General features: G+C 37.6%; 1 protein-coding gene and 1 pseudogene across 1 annotated transcript in view; one reads left to right on the forward strand and one right to left on the reverse strand.

The window, feature by feature from the left end:
- The first annotated feature begins 651 nt into the window (after window positions 1-651).
- CATSPERB (cation channel sperm associated auxiliary subunit beta) overlaps window positions 652-24,532 on the forward strand; it is a 95,370-nt gene continuing 71,489 nt past the window's right edge. Inside the window, exons 1-6 of the mRNA XM_034992627.1 lie at window positions 652-730; window positions 2,474-2,562; window positions 4,843-4,983; window positions 8,996-9,056; window positions 19,064-19,159; window positions 22,927-23,076. Coding sequence (XP_034848518.1) covers window positions 652-730; window positions 2,474-2,562; window positions 4,843-4,983; window positions 8,996-9,056; window positions 19,064-19,159; window positions 22,927-23,076 — 616 coding nt within the window. The remainder of the gene's footprint in view (window positions 731-2,473; window positions 2,563-4,842; window positions 4,984-8,995; window positions 9,057-19,063; window positions 19,160-22,926; window positions 23,077-24,532) is intronic.
- On the reverse strand, window positions 17,246-18,435 carry LOC118002453 (annotated as a pseudogene).

Here is a 24,532-nt window from a genome sequence, read left to right on the forward strand (position 1 = left end):
GAGAGAGGGAACACAAGCAGGGGGAGTGGGAAAGGGAGAAGCTGGCTTCCCGCCGAGCAGGGAGCCCGACGCGGGGCTCGATCCCAGGACCCTGGGATCATGACCTGAGCCGAAGGCAGACACCTAACGACTGAGCCACCCAGGCACCCCATCCCTCAAGGTTTCTTGCCACAAACACAAATCTTAAAAAAGGCCTGGGTAAAGAGTGTCCAGGGCTTTGCATGCTTGGCACACAGGAAGAACATGCAGGGATGCTCAGGATCCATGTGGATTATCTCTCTCAAAAGCAGTGCAGTCAAAATATCAGATCAAGGTACAGCTCTATCATCCTCAGTCTTTATCAAGTCAGGCTCTGTTTTACACAGCTATAAAATTGATTACACCTCCCAACAGTTATCTACATTGAAGAAAAACCAGAGCCACCACTCTTTAGTTTGAATAATGATATTTATAAATATCTTTAATACCAACTAGGAAGTAAATGTAGAGCTTAGTCAACTGTTACATTATTTACTTTGTCACAAAAAGAAATATTTTTAACTTCAAGGTATAGATGACTTCTTTACTTTCTAGTTGTTTGTAGAAAAAGGAACTTGTAGAAAAATACGTTCAGAGTGATTGAATAGAAATAATTCTTATTTCTTTCAATAGATGGGATTGCTACTTTTATATATTATAATTTTACTTGTGAACATATTTGATTTTTCATCAGGAATAATATATAATAAAGGTAAGTTTCAGACTCTCTTACTCTCTGTTTTCTTGTAGTTCTCCTTTATTCCCTTCCTCACTAACAACTAAAATACTTTTTTTTGGTACTTCTTTACCTTGTCTTCCAATTTTTCCCAGGTATTATTTATTGTGCTCTTGTCTAGAGGTTTCTAATAATATCACTGTGAATCTATTGGTATTAAGTTGTGTACATAGACACCTTTTTTACAGTGTTTCATCGCTTGTAAGTCATAGAATATTTAAAGTTTAAGGAGCATTTTATATTTGAAAAACTTTATTTAATTACTTAAATAGCTTTTTTTGCTTTTTCCTACATGGTTACATGTGGTATGAATTGTAAACTGAATTATAAGTCTAACAGATTGAGACTGAAGATCATTTTCTAAAAGTAATACATGGATTAAATTACCCGGTAGGACTTTTATGGTGGAAATGCTTTGTAAGAGGAATAAGACAAGGCAATTCACCTCCACTTGTGCAGATTGTTAGATTTTCTAGCATTTTGGACTGGGTCTGCTAGAACAGTAGATGCTTAATAAAAAAAAAAAATTGTTGACTGACTAATGAAGAGATGGATTCAGGCTGTCTTCTATTCACAGGTGTGTTGCAGAAATGCTTGATTTCTGGGATGACCCAGGACCAGTTCCTAGGTTCTACTGTAGAATATATAACACACACATGGGTAGAATCTAAGATTAGAGAGTCACAGGCCAACTTAACGAGATTTCAGAGAAGGGAGTGTTTACTTCCACCTGAGAGGGTTGGTCAGGGAAAGCTTTGTACAAAAGAGAGCAATCAATCTAGGTCCCCAAAATGAGTGTGTCTATGCATGCATGGGGGAGACAACATCTGGGTAAGTGATGGTAAAGTCATGGAGGTAGGTAATCATATAATGTGAGGGGAGCAGTAAATACTCAGTTTGGCCAGAATGAAGGGATAGAAGAAGTAAAATATTTTGGAAAGATAGGAAACTGGTTCATGTCATGGAATTACTTGAATGCCAGGCTGGAATTTGAGCTTTAGCCTAAATTCATTAAGATGGAGATTGACAGAATGGATAAAAACCCATGATCCAACTCTGCTGTCTACAAGAGATTCACTTCAGATCAAGATAAGGGGAAGAGATCTTCCTCCCAACCCCTTTTACCTCCTTTTGGGAGAGGAGTCTCTTTCCTATCAATAGCTCTCTATTAAAATACAAATTCTCTCTTCAATCTCCAACTCCTGTCCTTTCTCTGTGCTCCCCAAGGGCTTTAAGAGTCAAGAACTATTTAATATTTACATTGCAAAATTTCCAGCTTTGTTTTATTGTTGATCTTTAGTTTTGTACCATTGTGGTCAGAAAATATTCTTGGTATGATTTCAGTCTTCTTCAATTTTATATTTGTTATGTCTCTTTTTATGTGATTGAGCCAGGGGATTCTTCTGTGTGCACTTGAGGAAAATGTGTATTCTATTTTTCTTGGATGGAATGTTTTATATAAATCTTTTAGAACCATGTATTCTGAAATATGCTTCCGGTGAAAAAAGGTTCTTACTGACTTTGCATCTGGATAATGAAATTTGTTGAAAGTTTTTTAAAAATTAAAAAAAAAAAAGTCAAGAACTGGTTTTTGACCACTTCTGAATTTAAAATATACAATTATAATTCTTACTCTTTTAAAATTATTTTGTCAGTTTAAAAAATATGGAAATTCTTCTATCAGTGACTTCAAATATATGTATTTTTTTTATTATTTAGGTGATATGGAGATACACTTTGCTTGTGATAGCAAGGGGTTCCCCCAAAAGAATGAAATAATCAAGTTGTATCTTTCCTCAGATGACTTGGTAAGGTCCCCTAATAGTAGGCAACAACCCCTCACAGTCTTTTTAACTCCACATGGAAAACCAGTAACACTGTAGTCTTCAAATGCCTTCTACTATGTTCAGACTTGGGGAGGTAAAATCCTATGTAAATAATAATCTTTTCTATTCCATTCCACTTGGATCAGGTGAAATATTGCATTTAGCCATTGAACAGCCTGGGTGGTTTTGCCTTTTTTTTTTTTTTTTTTTTTTTTTAAGATTTTGTTTATTTATTTGACAGAGAGTGAGCTCAAGTAGGCAGAGCAGCAGGCAGAGGGCGAGGGAGAAGCAGGTTCCCTGCTGAGCAGGGAGCCTGACGTGGGGCTCGATCCCAGGACCCTGGAATCATGACCTGAGCTGAAGGCAGCTGCCTAACCCACTGAGGCACCCAGGCACCTTTTTTTTTTTTTTTTTTTAAGCTACATCCCCCCCTTCCCTTTTTAAAAGGTTGGTTGTAATGATCTTTATTTTTTATGGATCTGATTTGTCCTTTTGAAGTTTGACAGATGTAGCCTGTTAGAGAAATTTACTTCACATGACACAGAGAAAGAATCTTTCCCTTTTATAACAAGTACCACATTGTGGTTGTCATTTGGGTAAGGGATGATTTGATTTTTACAATTCATGTAGTGGCATTTAAACACACACACACACACAAACCCAAAATAAAATAAAATATACTATTAAGATAGCCATCCAGCAAATGCTAGCAAAAACCTAAGTTAAGAAAAAATGTATAGATTGTTTGAAATCTATGATAAATATAATAAAAACAAAGATAAACACCCCACAAGGACAAATACATTTTCCCCCAGTCTTCTTGACTTAGTTCCCAGTTCCTTCTTGATATGCCAAACATGTATTTACTTTTTTATTCACAACTGTTGTGAAGTGCATGCCCTTTGAGTCAAAAATGCCTTTCCTCTTTGTGATTACATATTATGGAAAAAAGAATGGGCTTTAGAGGAAGGGAGACCTTCGGAGCTTGGGTCAAATCTTGGAGTTATGCATGGACATACATGGTCTGTGTGCCCTGGGGCAGGTTACCCAACCCTTCTCATCTCTAGTTTTGTCTTCCTGAAAGGGAATTAACTATAACCTACATTTTGTATAGTTGTGAAATAGTAGTTCTAGAAGTGATATTAGTAGAAATAATGCCTAACATTTATAAAATGTTTATGTGTGTCAGGCATCTTATGTTCATGATGACATTTAATCTTCTGTAAGATATAGTACTTAAGATTAGTGGAGGAGGACTGAACCTACCCTCTTAGATTCAGTACCTGGGGCCTGTAAAATAAATGGATGAAAGACAGATTAACAGGAGAAAAAAAAAAACAGACTTTATTTACACATGCATTGCGGATAGCCACAGGAAAACTCAGTGATGAGTAACTCAAAAGGCTGAGAATTAGAATTTGGGACTTCTATGCCAACTTCACAAAGGGCAATATATTGTAAATCAGTGACAAGACAGGGGAAAGGGGGTTTGGGTTTATCTTCCCTCCAATCTCCATTAGAATGTAAGTTCTTTGAGAGCGGGATTTTTGTCTGTTTTATGCAGTTCTGTTTCCCCAGCCCCCATAACACTGCCCAGATTTGTGGTAAGAGCTCGGAAAATGTTTTTGGAATCAATCTGTTTCCCTGTGTTATAGATAGGGAAACTGAAACTCAGGTAACTTGCCCAAAGTGGTCTTAACTATTAGGATAACCAAATGAGTGGAAGCTGTTAGCATCCATCTCATGTTGGCTTTCAGTAAAACCTACAATCTATAATTGCTGCATTCTCATCTACCTTCTCAAAGCTGGGAAATAGCCAATAAAATGCACTAAAATGAGTTTTGCCTTATACATTTGCTCCTTTAACCACAAAATAATGATTTTAATAAAATAGGGATTTAACACAAAATTTAACACAAAATAATGATTTTAATAAAATAGGGATTTCTACATGTGATGGCAGATGGCTTTGATTCTATATTTATTAAACATAATAACTTTACGTAAATTTTTTGACAGCAAAGATTATTGTATCGATGAATTAAAGCCTATTATGATACTAGCATAATAGATGACTGAGTTCTAGAAGTGTACTATTTCAAAAGAGATTTTTTTTTCCTAGTTAGAGATGAGGATTACTGAAGAGAGCAGTCTTCAGCAGCATCTACTTTTCATAGATTTCCCCTCACTTTTAAATTAATGTAAAATATGCTTCTCTCCATCAAGTTGTCATTACTTTTTTTTCTCCCCTCTTTCCTAAAGAAAATCGAGTGTTCTTTCCAATCTGAAAGTGAGCTTACTTCGAAGGAATTTCTAGGTGTCTTCACATCAGGAGGACTTGCTCCCAGCCTGGGAATTATAAATAGTACATACACTGGCATCTTCCACTTTAATTTAACTTTGGTAATAACATTTTATTTTATTCTTTGATATTATTAATGAGAAATATACTCTTTCTCATAGGATGTGTTTTTTTTTTAAATAGTCCATAATGTCACATCTATATATGTTTTATGTTTTAAACCTAACAATACAATGTTAAACTTTTTGCTTTAAATAGTTCTTAAGAAATTAGTATATGTGCTGCTGAAGTGAGCGCTAGTTCTTAAGAAATTACAGAAAAAATACGTGTGGTTTTTTTACTTTTTACCTACATATTTATGATTTGAATCTTTCTTCATTCTTTTCCTGGGATGGGAGCTGCCATCTGGTGTCATGTTTCTTCAGCCCAAAGAATTTTTATCATTTCTTACAGTGCAAGACTGTGGGCAATGAATTCTCTGGGAGATTTATCTCCTCGAAAATGTCTTTCTTTCACCCTCATTTTTGGGGTTAACAAAAAAAATTCTACCTTTATTAAGATATAATTTGCATGCCATACAGCTCACCTATTTAAAATGCACAATTAAATGGTGTTTAGTATATTCACAGAGTGCACCAACATCACTGCTATCTAATTTTAGAACACTTTCATGACCATGAAAAGACAGCCCATCCCCGTTAACAGTCACTCCCCGTCCACCCTCTGCTCTCCAGATGTGGGCAACCACTAAACTACATCTGTCTTTCTGGGTTTGCTTATTCTGAATGTCTCAGATAAATGAAATCCTACAACATGTGTCTCTTTGTGACTGGCTTCCCCTCAGCTAACATAACGTCTCCACGTTTTGTCCATATGGTGGCACATGTCAGGACTTCATTTCTTTTTACTGTCAAATCATATTCCAGTGTATCAATACCACGTTTTGTCTATCCATTCATCAGTGGCTGGACATTTAGGTTGTTTCCACCTTTGGGCTGCAGTGACTCACGTAGCTATGAGCATCTGTGTACAAATCTTTGTGTGGAAATACGTTTTTTTAATTTCTCTTGGGTGTCTACCTGGGAAATTGAGTTGTGAGGTCCTAGAGTAACAGTCTGGTAACTGCCAGACTGTTTTCCAGAGTGGTTGCACTCTTTTAACATTCCCACCAACATTGTATTAGGGTTCATCCTCACCCACAGTTGTTACTGTTGGTGTTTGGTGATACAGCCATCCCAGTGGATGTGAAGTGCTATCTCATTTGGTTTTGATTTGCATTTCCCTGATGATTAATGATGTTCAGCATCTTTTCACATGTTTATTGTCCATTTGAGTATCTTCTATGTGGAAATATCTATTTAAATTCTTTGTCCATTCTTAATTGGCTTGTCTTCTTATTCTTGTCTTGATATTCTCAATACAAGTCCCCTATCAGACACATGATTGGCAAACATTTTCTCCCATTTTCTGGGTTGTCTTTCTACTTTTTAGGCAGTCTCCTTTGATGCACAAAAGTTATTTTGATGAAGCCTAATTATCCATTTCATTGTTGTTGACCTTGTTCTTTGGTGTCATGTAGGAAACCATTGCCTGGTCCAAGGTCACAGAGATTTGCCCCTCTGTTTTCTCCTAAGAGGTTCATAGTTTTACTTTTTACATTTAGGTTGTTGATCCATTTCGAGTTCATTTTTGTTTGTGGTGTGAGGTTGGGGTCCATATGCATAGTTTATATGTGGATATCCATCTGTCTTAGCACCATTTGTTGAAAATACTATTATTCTTTCCCTACTGAATTGTTTCGGCACCTTTGTTGAAAAATCAATTGACTGTAAAGGTGAGGGTTTATTTCTGGATTCTCAATTCTATTGCATTGATCCATACATCCATCCTTATGCCAGTACCGTGTTGTCTTGATACTGTTATTTTGTAGTAAGTTTTGAAATAGGAAGCATGAGTCCTCCAACTTTGCTATTCCTTTTCAAGGTTGTTTTTGCTAGTCTCTATATGAATTTGCTGGCTTCCATATGAATTTTAGGATAAGCTTGTCAATATTTACAAAGAAGCCTGCTGGAATTCTGATAGAGATTGTGTTGAATCTATAGATCAGTTTGGGTGGTATTGCCATTTTAATAATATTATCTCCCCATCCATGAATATAGGATGTTTTTCTATTTATTTAGATTTTCTTTAATTTCTTTCAACAATGTTTTGTAGTTTTCAGAGTGTAAGTTTTATACTGCTTTTGTTAATTTTGTTCCTAATATTTTATTCTTTTTGATTTTTTTTTAAGATTTTATTTATTTATTTGACACAGAGGGAGAGAGGGAGAACACAAGCAGGGGCAGCAGCAGGGAGAGTGAGAGGGAAAAGCGGGCTACCCACTGAGCAAGGAGCTTGATGCAGGGCTTGATTCCAGGACCCTGGGTTCATGACCTGAGTTGAAGGCAGACACTTAACTGATTGAGCCACCCAGGTGCCCCTCTTTTTTATTCTATTATAGAGGGAATGGCTTTCTTAATCTCATTTTCAGATTATTCTTTGCAAGTGTGTAGAAATACATTTAATTTTTATATAATGATCTTGTATCCTACAACCTTGCTGAACTCATTTATGAATTCTAATAGGTTTTTAGTGGTCACCTTGATTTTTGAATGATACGTTTGTCAGATACAGAATTTCTGGTTGACTCCCACTTCCTTTTGACATTTTGAATATGTTATTCTGCATTTTGAATATGTCAACTGACACCATTGTTTCTGAATGAGAAGTCAGCTATTAATTATATTATTGTCCCTCACGTGTAATGTACCATTTTCCTCTGCATGCTTTTAAGATTTTCTCTTGGTATTTACCCTGATTGGGTTTCTCTGGGCTTCTTGAATTATAAGTTTATCAAATCTGTAAGGTCTTCAGCCACTATTTCTCTTAAAAAATGTTCTGCTCCTTTCTCTATCTCTTTTCCTACTGGGACTTGAATTATGCACATTTTAGAATATACAACATTGTCCTGGAGATATCTAAGGCTCTGGTCATTTTTCTTTAATCATTTCTCCCCTTTTTCAGATAGGATAATTTCAACTGCTGTATCTCTAAATTCACTGATTCTTTTACCATCACCAATCTGCTCATCTAGTAAATATTTTATTTCAGTTATTATACTTTTTGCCTCATTATTTTCATCTGGTTTTATTGTTATATTTTTCATTTATGTACTGGGATTCCCTGTCCATTCTTTCACTAGGACATTTTCTTTAAGCCTGTGTACATATTTATAATAGCTGCTTTGAAGTCTTCATTTGCTCTCTGGACTCACTCTGGGTCAGTTTATCAAGTTTATCATCTAACTTTTTTTTTTTTATCAGTTACATGTTTCTCTTTTCATGTCATATCATTTTGGTTGAAACTGGACATTTAAGATAATAAGCTGTAGCAACGGGGGGAGTTGTTGGTTGTGGTGTAAAAGGCTCTTTCCTGCCTTGACGCAACTGTAAACTGTCTTATCTATGGTTTCAGCAGCTGTTATCTCTGTTCAGTTTTTTAAGCTTCCATGGTTGATTTTTTTTTTTTTTTAACATGGACTTCATTGGTCTCCTCAGCACTTGCATTGCCCAGGATTTGGGGAAATTTATATTTAGCTCTGAGCTCACCACTCTTGCAGTTCCTTTGCCCGTTAGATTTTCCCCTTAAATTCCCAATTTTCTGTCCACATCAAGCTCTGTTTGTTCTCTGGCACATCAAGCCAGTAATGCCTCAGTTTTGTGCTACCTGAGCACGGTTACATGATACGCCACTATATAGCATTTTACATAATCCATTAACATTTTAGTTATTTCCAGTCTTCTACTATTACAAGCAATGATGAAAAATATTCTTGAGCACATTTTATTTCACACATATGTGAGAATAATGTAGGATAAATTCCAAACAGTGAAATTTCTGGGTAAAGGGTATATGCATTAGATGTTTTTATTTAATTTCCATTTTTATGAGACTGACGCGCTGCCCACTGCGCCAAGAGGGCCGCTTAATTTCCATTTTTAAAGATAGGATGGGATATAGCAAAATAAGTGTTGCCATTGACATTGTCAAACACTGACGTCTTCTTTATTCAAGTTCAGTGATCGAGTTTACTGGTTGATCAATATTCCCAGAGAAAACATTACAAAAAATACAGGTAAGAATGATCTGACTTAACTTTTACTCATGGGTCTGGGTTGCCAAATGTAGCAAATAAAAAGGACTTATATTAAAAAATTATTTGCTGTTCCATATAAATGTCTCATGTCATATTTGGGACATACTCACTAAAAATTATTATAATTCATCTAGAATTCAAGTGTAACTGGCAATTCTATTACAGTTAGGTTGGTTTAACACACATAACATTTATATTGTTCTTTAAGTAAACTCATTTTCTAGAAAGAACTCAAAAATTGTAGTATGGAGAAATTCATGTACCAATAGGTTACCTTAAAATAGTTTGTAATATGAAATATATTATTCACTATGGAATCTACTATTAAGTGTTATGTGGTAGAATAGCTTTATATGCTACTGTAAATACTCAGATGGAAAAAGGAGGAAAGTAAAGTTCCAGGAGTTATAAGTACTGAGCTAGTGGACTGAGCTAGTAGATCTTGAGGCATGAAATACATTTTCATACTTTAAAAATGACGGAGGGCATATTATTTTAATATGATAGGTGCAAAAAGCAGAAACCAACTTGGCTTCACTGAAGAAAAAAGAAGAAATTTGTTTTTGTCATGGAGCCCAAAGATAAAATGCAACCAGGTTATAGGAAGGAATTAGGACTAAGAATTAGGCCAGCGCCTAATTAGGAATATGCCAGAAATCAGGAAAAAATATATTCAGGGGAAGGAGACCATACTTGCTCATTCATTTTTTTTCTTCCTTAACCATATCTTATCTACTGTCCTGCCATGAATTTTTGTATCATGTAAGCATGACATCTTGGGAAGGGTAGTTGAGAACACATCAACCACAAAGGTAACAAAATTGTCATGATAGTAGAACTAGCAGGTTCATCACTACTCTAAACACTTTACCTATATTAACTCATCTATCCCTCACTATGTGCTATGTACCATTATGATGTCCATTTTCTTTTCTTTTTTTTTAACATTTATTTATTTATTTGAGGGGAGAGGGAGGGATAGAGGGAGAGGGAGAGAGAGTCCCAAGCAGACTCCGTGCTGAGCCCAGAGCCCGACACAGTGCTCAATCCCATGACCCTGAGATCATAACCTGAGCTGAAATCAAGTCAGTCACTTAACCAACTGTGCCACCCAGATGCCCCATCATGTCCATTTTCAAATGATTTAACTGAGACCCCTGGAGCCGTAGGGAGATGCAGTAATAGCCAAAAAGTGCTGAAGGCAGTTTGAAATTTGAACAGCCTACAACTGTTGAAAGTAAAAAGAGTTCCTCTTTGATTTAGACTTCATAATTTGTCCTTTTTTATCATTTGTAAATAAGATATAATTTGCATTCAGTAAAATGTATCCTTTTTTTTTTTTTAAAGATTTATTTATTTGAGAGAGCGAGAATGAGAGAGAGAGAGAGAGAGAGAGTACATGACGGGGGGAGGGTTAGAGGGAGAAGCAGGCTCCTTGCTGAGCAGGGAGTCCGATGCAGGACTCGATCCAGGGACTCCAGGATCATGACCTGAGCCGAAGGCAGTCGCTTAACCAACTGAGCCACCCAGGCGCCCCTAAATGTATCCTTTTTTGAAAAGTTCTGTAAGTTTGCACAAATGTGTACAGTTGAGTAATCAGTACAATCAAGATACAGAACTGCTCCGACACCCAACAACATTACCCCACCTGTAATAGACCTCTCCCCATTGTCCAAGCCCCCCCCACCACGGATCTGTTTTCTGTTCCTATCATTTTGCCTATTCCAGAGTCATATACATGGAATCATGGAAAATGTATCCTTTTGAATCTGGCTTCTTAGCATAATTCATCTGAGATTCATCTATGTTGTAATTTCTTCCATTTTCTTACTGGGTAGTATTCCATTGTATGGGTGTACCAGAGTTAATTTTATTGAAGGGCAATTTGGATTTTTCCAGTTTTTAGCTATTTTGAGTAAAGCTGCTACAAGCATACAAGTTCTCTTGCGAACATAAACTTTTGTTGTATTTGGCTAATACCAAGTAGTAGGATCGCTGTGTTATACGGTAAGTGTAAGTTTAACTTTATAGGAAATTGTCAAACTATTTTCCAAAGTAGCTGTATCATTCTGCATTCTCACCATCGGGTTATCTGAGTCCATGCCAGCACTTTGTATAAGGGTGTGTGTGTGATTTTAGCAATTCTAATAGGTGTATAGTGGCATTTAATAATTTTAATTTGCATTTCCCTAGTCATTGAACATTTTTTTGTGCTTATTTGCCATTTGAATTACCTGTGCTAATCTTTTGCAAGTTTGTTATGTATTTTGGATATAAGGCCCTCATCAGATATGTGATCTATAAATATTTTTTTTTATTTATTTAAAAAAAATTTTTTTTCTAGTCTGTGGCTTGTATTTTTCATCTCTTAATATCTCTTGCAGATCAGAGTTTTTAATTTTGGTGAAATCTAATTTATCAGTTTTTTATTTTATTGTTGCACTTTTGGCATCATAGCTGACTCAAGCTCACAAAGATGTTCTCCTAAATTTACTTCAAGAAGATTATGGTTCCAGGTTTTGTATTTAGGTCTATGACTCAATTTGAGTTAATTTTTGTATGTTATATGGACTGAAGTTTATTTGGGGGGAATATAGATACTCAATTATTCCAGCACTATTGTTGTAAAAACTATTTTGTCTCCATTGTATTACTATTTCTGGGTTCTCTGTCTTTTCACCCATACCACATTGTCTTGATTACTTAAGCCTTTATAAATAATAAGCTTATAATAAGTAATATTAATCCTTCAACTCTGATCTTCTTTTTCAGAATTGTTTTGGTTAGTATACTTCTTTTGCCTTTCTCTATAAATTTTAGAATAAACTTGTTCGTTCTATAAAAAATCCTGTGGTTTTTATTTTTAATTTTTTAAAAAGATTTTATTTATTTATTTATTTGACAGAGAGAGAGACAGCTAGAGAGGGAACACAAGCAGGGGGAGTGGGAGAGGGAGAAGCAGGCTTCCCGCTGAGCAGGGAGCCTGATGCGGGGCTCGATCTCAGGACCCTGGAATCATGACCTGAGCCAAAGGCAGGCGCTTAACGACTGAGCCACCCAGGCACCCCAAAATCCTGTGGTTTTTAAATTTGGATTGCATTATATCTGTAGTTTAGAGGAAATTGACATCTTACTAGTGAGTTTTTCAATCCATGGACACTGTATACCTCTCCATTTATTTATATCTTCTTTGAACTATTTCATCAGGGCTTTGTGGTTTTCAGCATAGAGATCTTACACATTACAAAACAATTTTATACCTAAGTATTTCATGTTTTGGTGTATTGTATGTGGTTATTATTAATATTTGAATTTCCAACTGTTCATTGCTAATATGTAGAAATAGGATTGATTTTTGTAGATTGATTGTGTGTCTTGCAACCTTGTTAAATTCACTTATTGGTTCTAATAGCTTTTTCTATATTCTTTGGTTTTTCTACATAGAAAAATCATTCATCCAGAAATAGAGATAATTTCATTTCTTCCTTTCCAGTATGTATTCATTTATTTCTTTTTCTTGCCTTATTTGTAGTGGTAGGACCCCAGCACCGTGTTGAATAAGAATGGTAAGAGGACATCTTGGCCTTATTTCCAATTTTAGGGGGAAAACATTCAATCTTTCATCATTATGTATAATGTTACTGTAGGTATTTTATAGATGCCCTTTATCATATTAGGGAAGTTCCCTTCTATTCCTAGTTTGCTGAATTTTTATCATGAATTGGTGTTGAAATTTGTTAAATTCTTTTCTGCGTCTGTTGAGAAAATAAGGATTTTTCTCTTCAGTCTGTTGATATGGTGGATTTCATTGATTCATTTTTTTTTTAAGATTTTTTTTTAAATTTATTTGAGAGAGCGAGAATGAGAGAGAGAGAGAGAGTACATGAGAGGGGGGAGGGTTAGAGGGAGAAGCAGGCTCCTCGCTGAGCAGGGAGCCCGACGCGGGACTCGATCCAGGGACTCCAGGATCATGACCTGAGCCGAAGGCAGTCGCTCAACCGACTGAGCCACCCAGGCGCCCCATTGATTCATTTTTGAATTTTGAGCTAGCCTTTCAATCCTACGATAAACAACTCTTGGTTATGATGTATTATCCTTCTTATATATTGTTGGACTCATTTGGCTAGTAGGTTCTTGTGGTTAGCAGCCTGGAGTTTAGTTTTCTCCTAAGGTCCTTATCTCCTTTTGGGATCCGATAATGCTACTGTTATAAAACGATTTGCTCTGCTGTTTGGTCCTGCTGATGAACGCCAGGGTGGTGCTCAACTTTAAGTTGAAAAGGGACATACAGTGCTTTGTGGAGGAGTTGAGGTAGCCCAGCACAGGTGATAACATCCAGGAGTTCTTATGGAGCCTCAGATGCTTTAGAATCTTCATCACCCTGGGGAATGTCTTCAGGATGCCCTGTAGGATCCAGCTGTTTGGCTCTTGAGCCCCAGGTGTGGAACTAGGAACACATCTGCCCAGATGCCGAGTCTCCGTCCCTCCATACCTGATGACTTCAAGAATGTTTTTGACTGGGAAACCACTGACCTTCCCAGAAAGCCCAAGCTCATGATGGGGCGGCGGGGGGTGCGGGAGGGTGGGTGAGCAGGGTGGAGAATGTTTGGCAAGATGCACAAGGTTTCCCAGCCACATTGCTTTTCTTTTCAAAGGTATTTTCACTTTGGTCTCTGAACTGAAATGCTGTCTACTTTTTTTTTTTTTTTTAAAGATTTTATTTATTTGAGAGAGAGAGAATGAGAGAGAGCACATGAGAGGCGGGAGGGTCAGAGGGAGAAGCAGACTCCCTGCAGAGCAGGGAGCCCGACGCGGGACTCGATCCAGGGACTCCAGGATCATGACCTGAGCCGAAGGCAGTCGCTTCCGCCAGGCGCCCGAAATGCTGTCTACTTTTAAGGAGGGCACGTATTACAATTACAATAACACTTTGGTGTTATATGCAAACAATGAATCATGGAACAATACATCAAAAAAAAATGCTGTCTACTTAAGGAGTTTCAGGAAGGCTTAAATCAGGGGCTGTGAACATGTCTAAATCATTTTATTGTATTGGAAGTCAAGCTTTCACTAGAAACCAGTTTCTGGATATTTCTTGGTTTATTTTTAATAGCCATCTTTTGGGTTCAAATTATACAGATTTTTAAAAAAGATTTTACTTATTTTAGAGGGAGGGAGGGAGAGAGAGAGCTCCGTGTGTGTGAGCAAGGGGGGGGTGGGCAGAGGGAGATCACGACCTGAGCCAAAATCAAGAGTCCCTCGCCCAACCAACTCTGCCACCCAGGTGCCCCAAATTATACAGATTTTTAAAAATCATTTTCATCCAGGAATCTGGGGAGAAAGGTTGGCTTTTTAGTTTTGATTCATGCTCTTTATTGGACAGTGTTTATGAATAATGAACAAGTTCATTGTTGCTGGGTCTGACAGCACCCCTGAGACCAGCAAGGGGCCCTGTGTCCAAATCCCCCCTCCCCCCTCCAGATGGGCTCTGCTTGGCAACTCAGTGCAGCTGGAGTCATCCCCAGAACTTTAAGGGTGAAAATTCCCATGGAGGAGAGACCCAGAACAGTCAGCAGGGGCAGACGAGAGTGCTATGAGAAATTTCGCCTTGTCTTGAGGCCCTCTGTAAAATAAAGTAATTTCGGGAGCTATTAATGTATAATTGCTAGAATGATGGTGATATTGTGACTAACTTCTGAAAGCTGGGGTTTCTGGGTCTGCTTTTCAAGAGGGTGATTTCAAGGTTGAAAAACAACGAGCCTCATTCTAGGAAATACGGCACTTTGCACAGAAGTTTCTTTGAAAGGGAGTCCTGGTGTCATTGCCAAAATGAAATACAGGTGATCACTGCCTGGAACCATCAACAACCCCCACCCCCACCCCCCGCCCTGCACCGAGCTGCGTGTTTGTTGTGGTTTTTGAAATCCTGACTTGCGGGTAAACCTGGTGAGAAGGAAAAGTAAGTACAGAGGCTTTTAGAACTAAATAACCCTGAACGTAAAGCTGATTTCCCAAAAGAGAAATAGACAAGTACATAAATAGATAAATATGAGGAAGACTTCCTCCTATGTTATGGAAAAGATTTTATAGTACCATCCTTTCATTAAATGTTTGGTGGGATTCTCCAGGCCAGTGAAAATATCTAGACCTGGAGTTTTCTTTGTGAGAAAGCTTTTAACCACAAAATCCATTTCCTTAATAGATATGGGCATACTCATGTTTTCTATTTTTTTTCTTAAGTGTGTTTTGGCAGTTTGCATCCTTCAAGGAACTTTTCCTTTTCATTTACAGTTTTGAATTTATGACACAAGAGCTGTTTGTGATAGTCTCTTATTTTCCTTAGGGAGTCTGCAGTGATGTTCCCCGTTTCATCTCTAATATATGACTTATTGGTACCATTTTTTCCTCTTTATTAGTCTGAAAAGTTCATCAATTTTATAGACCCTTTCAAAGAAGTATCTTTTGATTTCATTGATTGAATATTGTTTTCCTGTCCTTTATTTCATTGACCTTTACTCTCATTGTTCTACTTACTTTTGGTTTAATTTACTGCTTTTTTCCTAGTTCCTTAAATTGGGAACCTTTAGATTAGGGTTCAGCAAACTACACTTTTGGCCTGCAGCCTGTTTTTGTAAACAAAGTTTGATTGGAACACAGCCATGTTCATTAATTTCTGTGTTTCCTGTAGCTGTTTTTGTACTCTGATGGCAGAGTTAAAAGTGTTGTGACAGAGACCATACGGCCCATAAAGCCCAAAGTATTTACTACTTGACTCTGTGTAAGGCCGTTACTCTCTTTCAACCCTGGCTTCAGATAGGTTATTTTTTTCTTTTAGCCACTATAAATATTTTACTGCTATATATTTCTCTCTAGCACTGCTTTATCTGCATCTCATAAATTTTGATTTGGTTGTGTTTTCATTTTCTTTTAATTCAAAATACATTCTAATTCGCCATGCTACTTTCTCTTTGACCTGTGGTTATTTAGATGTTGTAAGATGTCCAGATATTTGGGGGTTTTCCAGATATCTTTGTTATCGATTTTTTCTAGATTAATTCTGTGTTCTGAGAACCTATTTCGTATGATAATTTGTTAAGATATTTCCTATGGCCTATTTGGTGAATCTTCCATGTGCACCTGAAGAAAGTATTTATTCTGCTCTTCTCAGCTAGAGCGTTCTATAAATGTTGGTTAGCTCAGTTGGTTGATAGTGTTCAGCTTTTCATGATTCTTACTGATTTTTGTCAATTACTGACAAGGAGAGTTGAAATATCCCACTATAGTTGTGGATTTTTTAAATTTCTCTTTTCAGTTTTATCAGCCTTTGACTTTTGTATTTTGAACCCCTTGTTAAGCACGTACACGTTTAGAGCTGTCACACCTTTTTAGTGAATCGATCCCTTTATCATATGCACTGGCCCCTCTTTATTCCTGATACTACCTTCATCTGAAACTTTTATCAGAGATTGATAGAGCCCACTACAGCTGTCTGTGAATTAGTGTTTGCGTGACGTGTGTTTTTTCACCCTCTTGCCTTGTTTTCCCAAGACAACCTTCGGAGCACGTTAGTCCACAGAGTGGAAGCACACAAATGAATTTTGAAATAAAACCCATGCATCAGTAAATAAGGTCTGACACAAAGTACTGATGCCTCCCACTGAGAATATAATCAGATGGAGGAAGGCAGAACTTTAAATCCAAGAGTAGAGGAGGGATGCCTGTAGGGAGGGGAGGACCCTGGGACCGAATTATCAAGGCAGACTCAGCTGATGTCTTTAACTTCCAGATGCCGCTGGCGCTAACTGATAAGGTTTGAGACAAGCATGGCCAGGGGCCACAAAGAGCAGCGGGAGGTATCTGCGCTGTCAGCAATGGGGAAGAAGTTCACAGTGCTGTAAAGATTGTGGACACTCAACTCTGTAACAACGAGGGGGGAGGTGTGAGGTCACAAGAGCTGTAAGGGGGCTCTGTGCTCTTTGATGTCGGGCACTAATCACACGGCGGCAAGATCCGATGAAAAATGACTCCGTCACTGGTTTCATGGAGGAGCTATAGCTGTAGGAGGGACTCCATGGAGAACAACGAGCTGGTCTGAGCCAAAATAAACATCCAAGCACTGGAGTACTATGGTGCTCTTTTTCAGCCTGGGATACCATTGCCTTGGTTGCTTATCTAATGGGCAAGTCTTCTTCACCCAAAGCACCTAGGGTCTTCATAGCCAGACATCCCTGTTTCCTAGAACTCTTCATGTAGTTCTGTTAGAACTTCTGAGTTCTTGCACAGCACCTGAAGCAGGTGTAAGGGCACATCCACTACCTGACAAGGTTTGTTTGGAGCTTTGCCATTGAATTCTTCCTCTCCCAGCTCTTGAACTCTTCCAACGACCAGCTAGCCCTGTTTTGCACAGCTTTTTGGCTGCTTCCTATACATCCTTCACTCTATTAGCCACATTGCAGGTGGGATTCATATTTCCTGTGTGTTCAGGATGAGCAGGCTTAGTATTACCACCAAACAGCAGTGTGTGCTGGCTAATACACAAGTGGAAAGAGATGCAATTGATACAAAGCCAATCCAGAAAATTGGATGTTACTGTTAATAAAGAGTTAAATCCATGCTTTTCCTTGTATTCGATCACTCCATGTACCATCATAGGAACCACACCATTTCTGACTTCAGTCAGAACTTACAGAGAGTTATCCAAGACCTGTGGATCCTCAGGGCTCTTCATATTTTAAAAGTCAAAGATAGTTATGTGCATACCAACTTTGAACCCGTCCCACTGAAGGCCAGTTAAGTCATATATCAGAAGATTGACTTCTTTTCTTGGGTTAGCCATCACATGGGAAGCTCCTTTTATAGAAACCTATATGATGTTTTCTCACACCATTATCTTTCCCAAAGTCCAGGAATTGCTTGATGGAAAATAGTGACAGCAAAAAACACAAATAGCACTTGATCTACCCAGGTACCAGCTGCTTTGGAACCACTGGAAGAGGCATATCCTCCCTGGATTGGTGCACAGACTCAACTAGATGCCTGGGTATACATGAAGGCCTGTGCAGCCAAGGCATTTGGGTCAGGCATGTTTTTCATGAGTGTGCCCTGATTTCAGCCTCAGCCTTGGCCCATGTCATAAGAGCTCCCAGGCTGAGTTCACCACGCATGGGTTCTCCAGGCCCCACCCATTCTTTTACTTTTAACTCACCAGTGCCTTTATAAATATTTAAGGTGGGTTTCTTATAGATAGCATATAGTTCAATCTTGATTTTTACATCTAATATGGAAATCTTTTAATTGGTATTTTTAGACCACTTACATTTAATGTGATTGTTGATATGGTTGCATTGAAATCTGTCATCAGGCTATTTTCTATTCCATCTCTTTCACTATCTTTCTTTCTCTTAATATTAATTATGTTTTATTCCATTTTATCTCTACTATTGGCTTATTAATTATACCTTAAATTTTTTTTTAGCGTTGGCCCTATGAGTTACACTATATATTTTAATTAATCATGGTCTACTTTAAAGTAGTAGTATACCATTGCATATGAAGTGTCATCACTTGCTTTTTAAGCCACAGCAGCTCTTGGAGAAAAATTATGATCTAAAATATTATCCAGGGGTGCCTGGGTGGCTCAGGTGGTTAAGTGCCCAACTCTTGATCTCAGCTCAGGTTTTGATCTCAGGGTCATGAGTTCAAGCCCCACATTGGGCTCCACACTGGGCATGGAGGCTACCTACAAAAATAAATACATAAATAAATTAAATATTATCTGGATTTATGCTGTGGTAGTAAGATCACTTCATAATTCTTATATTTATTTTACCATCAAAAGGTCTGTAGGAAAAAAACATGGGAAACAAATATAAATGCAGTCAAATTGATTGGGAAATGAACAGTAATGTTGTTGGTCGTGTTTATATAGCCTTAAATTTCACCAACTTGGCATACAAAAAAATGGCTGATTTGCCTTTTGTTTTCAGATATTGCAGCTGTAGAAGAATGGTTAGTAAGGATCACTTTACAGCATGGATTAAATATTTATACTACTGAAGGAACACTACTGGATAATGTTCGAGGTAAATGCCAACAGATAAAAGTAAAATGGAATCCATAATATTCTTTCAACAAACATTGTAACCTACTATATGCCAGACTCTGTGCTAAGTCCTAAAGAGAGAGTGAGATGAACATTATCTTCCAGAAATGACAAAGAATTAAATACACATGGTTAATTGTTAACGGAGATCTGCAAAGAGTGCTACAGAAATATGAAAATAAATCTTTTTCTATACCCATATTGGGGTCATGATAAACAATGGCTTTATAAAGTTAGTTTTTGCATCTTCTAGAAACATGTTATAAAAGATACTCTTCATTGCATTACAGTCTTCTTTATGATGACCATCAGCAAAAATTCTTGCTCATTCTTTATTAGAACATTTACATTTTTTCCACGAAAAATTGGTTGTTTTAAGGTTATGAACACTGAGTGATATAGTTGTCTAGGCTTCTCTTTTCTAATTGTCTGATTTATAGTCTGATTTTTGGATCATCTGTAGCAATATAATATAAAATTTTTTTAAAGTCCTCCCAGACCTTGTATTTATCTTTACTTTCCTCACCTTCCTTTTTTTAAAAAAAGGTTTTTATTTAAATTTCAGTTAGTTAACATATGATGTAATATAAGTTTCAGGTCCTTTTTCCTTTTATTCTTTTACTCCCACTTTGATTTGGTGCTATGTAGAATGCAGAGTAAAAATCAAGAAATATTACATTTTATGGAAAGAATTTCCTGGGTAGCTTTAAGAAGAGTAATGATGTCTCCACCCAACCATGTGCCAATTAAAATCAGACCTCTACAAGCGGAGCTGGGCATCTGTAATTAAAAAGGAAAAAAAATCCCCACAGGTGATTCTGATGTGCAGGGGATTAACTGCCCTAGAGAAAAGGTTGCACGTGTGCCAAGAGACAACTGACAATCTATTTAATGCAGTATTATTTGTAATAGGAGAAATGAGAAATAACATAAATGTCCATCAGTAGGGGAAAAGACAAATACCTGTAGCGTACCTGATAAAACAAAGGAAATAGACCCACATATATTATCAGGAACAGAAATCAAAGCATTGAAAGAAAAATCAAGTTTCAGAATACAATAGGAGAACATTTTCTTAAAATTCAGAAAACACATAAAGCAATGCTATATACTCTTCATGGGTACATATATATTGTAGTAAAAATATAAAAATGTGGATTAGAAGTAGATGCAGCAATTTCATGATAATGGTTGCATTTGGGGAGGATTTGGGAATGGGGCCATGAAGGGGACAGAGATAATTTCAGTCATATCTATATTGTTTTATTTCTTTAACCAAAATTAAAATATCTGCAACAAAAATGACAAAATATTGTGCTTTCTTGTTTTGTCATAGTGTCCAAATTTTTAAAAAAAGTCATTTATTCAATAGCAAGTTTTTTTTTTTAAGATTTTATTTATTTATTCATGAGAGAGAGAGAGAGAGAGAGGCAGAGGAGAAGCAGGCTCCCAAGGAGCAGAGAGCCCGATGCGGGGACTCGATCCCAGGACCCTGGGATCATGACCTGAGCCGAAGGCAGACGCTTAACCATCTGAGCCACCCAGGCGCCCAATTGCAAGCTTTTTGAGACTGATATTTTGAAGTTTTGTGCTAGCTACGTTTAAGGACTAAAATAACAATTTATAATTATTTCAGTTTTCAAAAAAAATTTGAAGTGTGAGTCATTTACACATTGAAATGTACCCAGAATATCATATACTGCATTAAAATTTTAGTGTACACTTATTTAGAATGAATGGAGGTACTGTGGTAGCAAAGAGCTTCTCAAGTTAGTTGTTGTTAAAGGTTCCAGGTGCAGAAATGAGATTCATCTGTTTGAGCAACTGCAAGGAGGCCAGTGATGTGGAAGCATAGTAAATGACAGAGTGGCTTGGAATAAGTTTGGAGAAGCTGGCAGGGAGCATGGCAAGAAGTGCGGGGTTTATTTTAATTATAATGAAAAGCTGTTCTAGTGTTTTAAGCAGGAGAGGCAAATTCCGATTTATGCTTCCTAAATGGATCATTTCGGGCGCTGTGCAGAGAATGGACCCCTGGAGAAGGATGGCAAGAATGGGGGGGAGGGGAGATCGGTTAGCAGTTGTTGCCCTAGCCCACTCGGGAGGTGGCCCAGAGGATGTGGGCTGGGGGATTAGTGGTGGAGATGGTGAGGAGGAAGAGTCTTCAGAATACGTTTTGGAAGTAGAGCTGGTAGGGCTTCCTGGCGGACTGGGGGTGAAGGAGACAGAGGTATCAGGATGAATCCTAGATTTCTTACTGAGCAATCAAGTGGATGATGGTTTCATTTCCTGAAATCCTGGAGACATTGGGGAGAAAGCATTGAGAAGTGGCAATTAAGGGTTAAAGTTAGGGTTATAGTAGGAACTCTATTCACTACTAACTCAAAAGATGTTTAAAAATATCACCCTACTTCCTAATCTCCGATCCATGCCCTAGACCACTCCACTACAACTTTTCCTAATCACAGGCACTCGTCCCCTTTCATATGGGTCACTTTTCTGTCTCCTTCTTGGCTTCTCAGTAATAGTCCAGACTTTTAATCACTCCCTCATTCTAAAGCATTTAAAATACAGTACCTGACTTGAAGGAGCTTGTACATAATTAAAAAGGTGTTTTCAATTCAATACGATCATACCCTGGATATAAGGTCCAATCTCCCTGTCCTCTAAGATCTGGTTATTAATTGCCTGCATAGACATGCTACGCCCTGGGGGGTCAGCTGCCATACCCCAAATTTCTTTGAATTTCAGAGTGAATTAGTTTGGTTATAAATTGTATCTCTTTCTGTTCTAAGTTACACTGTGTCAACCCAGATGGAAACTTAGCTCCATTTCTTGCTTTCCACAAAGTGAAAAATATATTACGTCAAGTTTTAGGGTTTTGTAGCAGATTTGGGGGAGATGGTGAAGATTTACATTGTAGAAATATAAACAGCTAAAGAACTGATTATTATATATTTCTTTTTAAAAGTACTTTGACTATTTTTGAAATTCAGACAGCAGTATTTTGTCAAATTGCCCTGGCTTGCTTTTTGTACTCCCTTTCCTCACTTTTTTCAGAAGAAAAAAAAAATCGTCCCATTTTCTTATCATTAAAATTTAACTTCATCCAGCTCCAACCCTTGGCACGCATATCCAAGAATAGATTGCCGAGTTTAAGGGTAAAATGTGTCCCCCGCTGACTGATTTTCCCTCATGGAATTGGGAGGAAAAGTGAATGTGTGGCGTGGGCTTTTGAAACAAGCAGAAGTTGTTCTCTGAATTATAAATATCCTGTGATCCCACAATTCTATTTCTAGGGATAGGTCCTGTGACCGCTTGTACTTTCCAAAGATGGTCAAAGCAGCGTCTCCCTTCCCACATGCTTTTCTGCAGTAGTGACCATACCGAGCCCCCATCAAGGGCAGTTAGACCTCATTCCTTCTACTCTGGAAAATAAGAATCAACCTATTTCTTAACTGATGAGGGGTGAGGTAATATACCCATTTGGGGGGATAATGGCATAGACCCTTTATATAATACTTTTAAAACCCTTAAAGGAGGGCGCTTGTTGTGATGAGCACTGGGTGTTGTATGGAAGCGTTAAGTCACTAAATTCGACACCTGAAACTAAGATTACACTGTAGGTTAAACTAACTGGAATATAAATAAAAACTTGGGAAAACAAAACAAAAAACTCTGAAAGGAAAGCAACAACGTTCCCTTTTCAAGGGCTGCCACAATTGAAACACCTAAATTTGATTTCTACAGAACCTATTCTTCAGTGGGATCTTGGGACTATAATGACAAAAAATGATATCACCCAAGTCTATCCACATGTGGTGGATCTCAAAGTGGCAAAGTGTCCATGCGCTAATGATGTAGCATTACTTGGCTTCATTTTGAATGCAACATATAATGGTAAGTTCACCGGCTTTACTGAAAGCTGCAGGTGGAGTTTTGTATTTTGTAACAGTGAGTTTTCACTGGCAGAGCAAGTTAGATGCATAAACATAAGGGAGTGAAACCGTTTCCTAAAAATACCTGTGACTTTACTCTTTGTCACTTCCCCTTGTCTACCTGCAGGTGCGACTTTTGGCCATGTTCATAGTGACTGTAGTGTCTCTCCTAATTTCACGTATCCCCTGCCACCTCTTAATATGCTATTTCCTCTCCAAGATTATTCACTGCATTTCTAATCCATCTGCTATTCCTGCCATGTGTAAATAAGTATCATGTTCTAAGGCACCATGACATATTCCTGCTATGTGTAAATAAGTATCATGTTCTAAGGCACCACGACATTATTTTATTTATTATGTATGTGTTTTTAGATTACTACCGTAGTATTTAATAGCATCTTTACGCATTTCAACTACTAATGTATTATTGTAGTTGCTTTTCCTAGGTCATTGGTGACCTTCAAGTCCCTAACCCAATGAATGAAAAGGAAAATAAAAGAACTAAAAGATAAACAAAATTTCATTACCCACAGATAATATGTGCATCCAAAAATCTGAAAGAACCAGTAGCCAAGCTATCAGAACAAATATGGAGTGCTATAGAATTGAGGAATGAAATAACATCTAAAAACCACTCCACCAAAACTAAAGATTATAATTTTTAAAGATCCTACTCAGAAAGTAACAAACCCCAAAAGGTACCTAGGAATAAACAAAGAAAGTTGTAAGGCCTGTTGGACAGAAATTATAAAACTTGAACGAAAGTCATAAAAATACTAAAATAAGATATTTATGTGCATGAACGGGAACTTCTACTATTGTGAAGATGTTAATTCTCTCCAGATTTATCAGTCAGTTCAATACAATTCCAAGAAAAACTACAGCAGTATTTTTTGGTGTGTCTGGAAATTGACAAGCCAATCCCCAAATTCATATGGGAGACTGAAACAATGCGAATAGCATAATTTTAAAGAAGAACAAAAACTTGCCCTCCCATGACTTCTAAAATAACAGATTCAGACAGTATGCTTTGGTATAGGGATAAACAAATGGCCTTGCCCCAAATGTCTTTGAATTCCTAATGGCTCAGTTGTTTTGTGTTCTCTAGTTTTGAGAGCCTGCTTTTGCTGAACTGGTTTAGTTGGAAATTGTGTCTCATCCCCCTCTGTGTCAGCCAGATGGAAACTCAGCTCCTTTTCTAACTTTGTTTCGTAGATGCCAGGCTAGGACCCCCTCCTTCTCTCTCTCCAAACCTGCCTGCCTGCCCTGAGCCACAGGAGAGGAGACTTCCTCAACGCTCTTGTTCCAACCTGCCACGCAGCGGAGAGTCACGGGAGAGAAGGGGCAGCCTCCGCTCCTTGGGATCTCACTCAACCTCTTGAGAAAAGAAATAGCTTTAGCAACTCCGCCTGCCC

Source organism: Mirounga leonina, unplaced genomic scaffold, assembly GCF_011800145.1.
Source record: "Mirounga leonina isolate KUSES-001 unplaced genomic scaffold, KU_Mleo_1.0 Mir_82, whole genome shotgun sequence".
In the NCBI taxonomy this organism is placed as follows: domain Eukaryota; kingdom Metazoa; phylum Chordata; class Mammalia; order Carnivora; family Phocidae; genus Mirounga; species Mirounga leonina.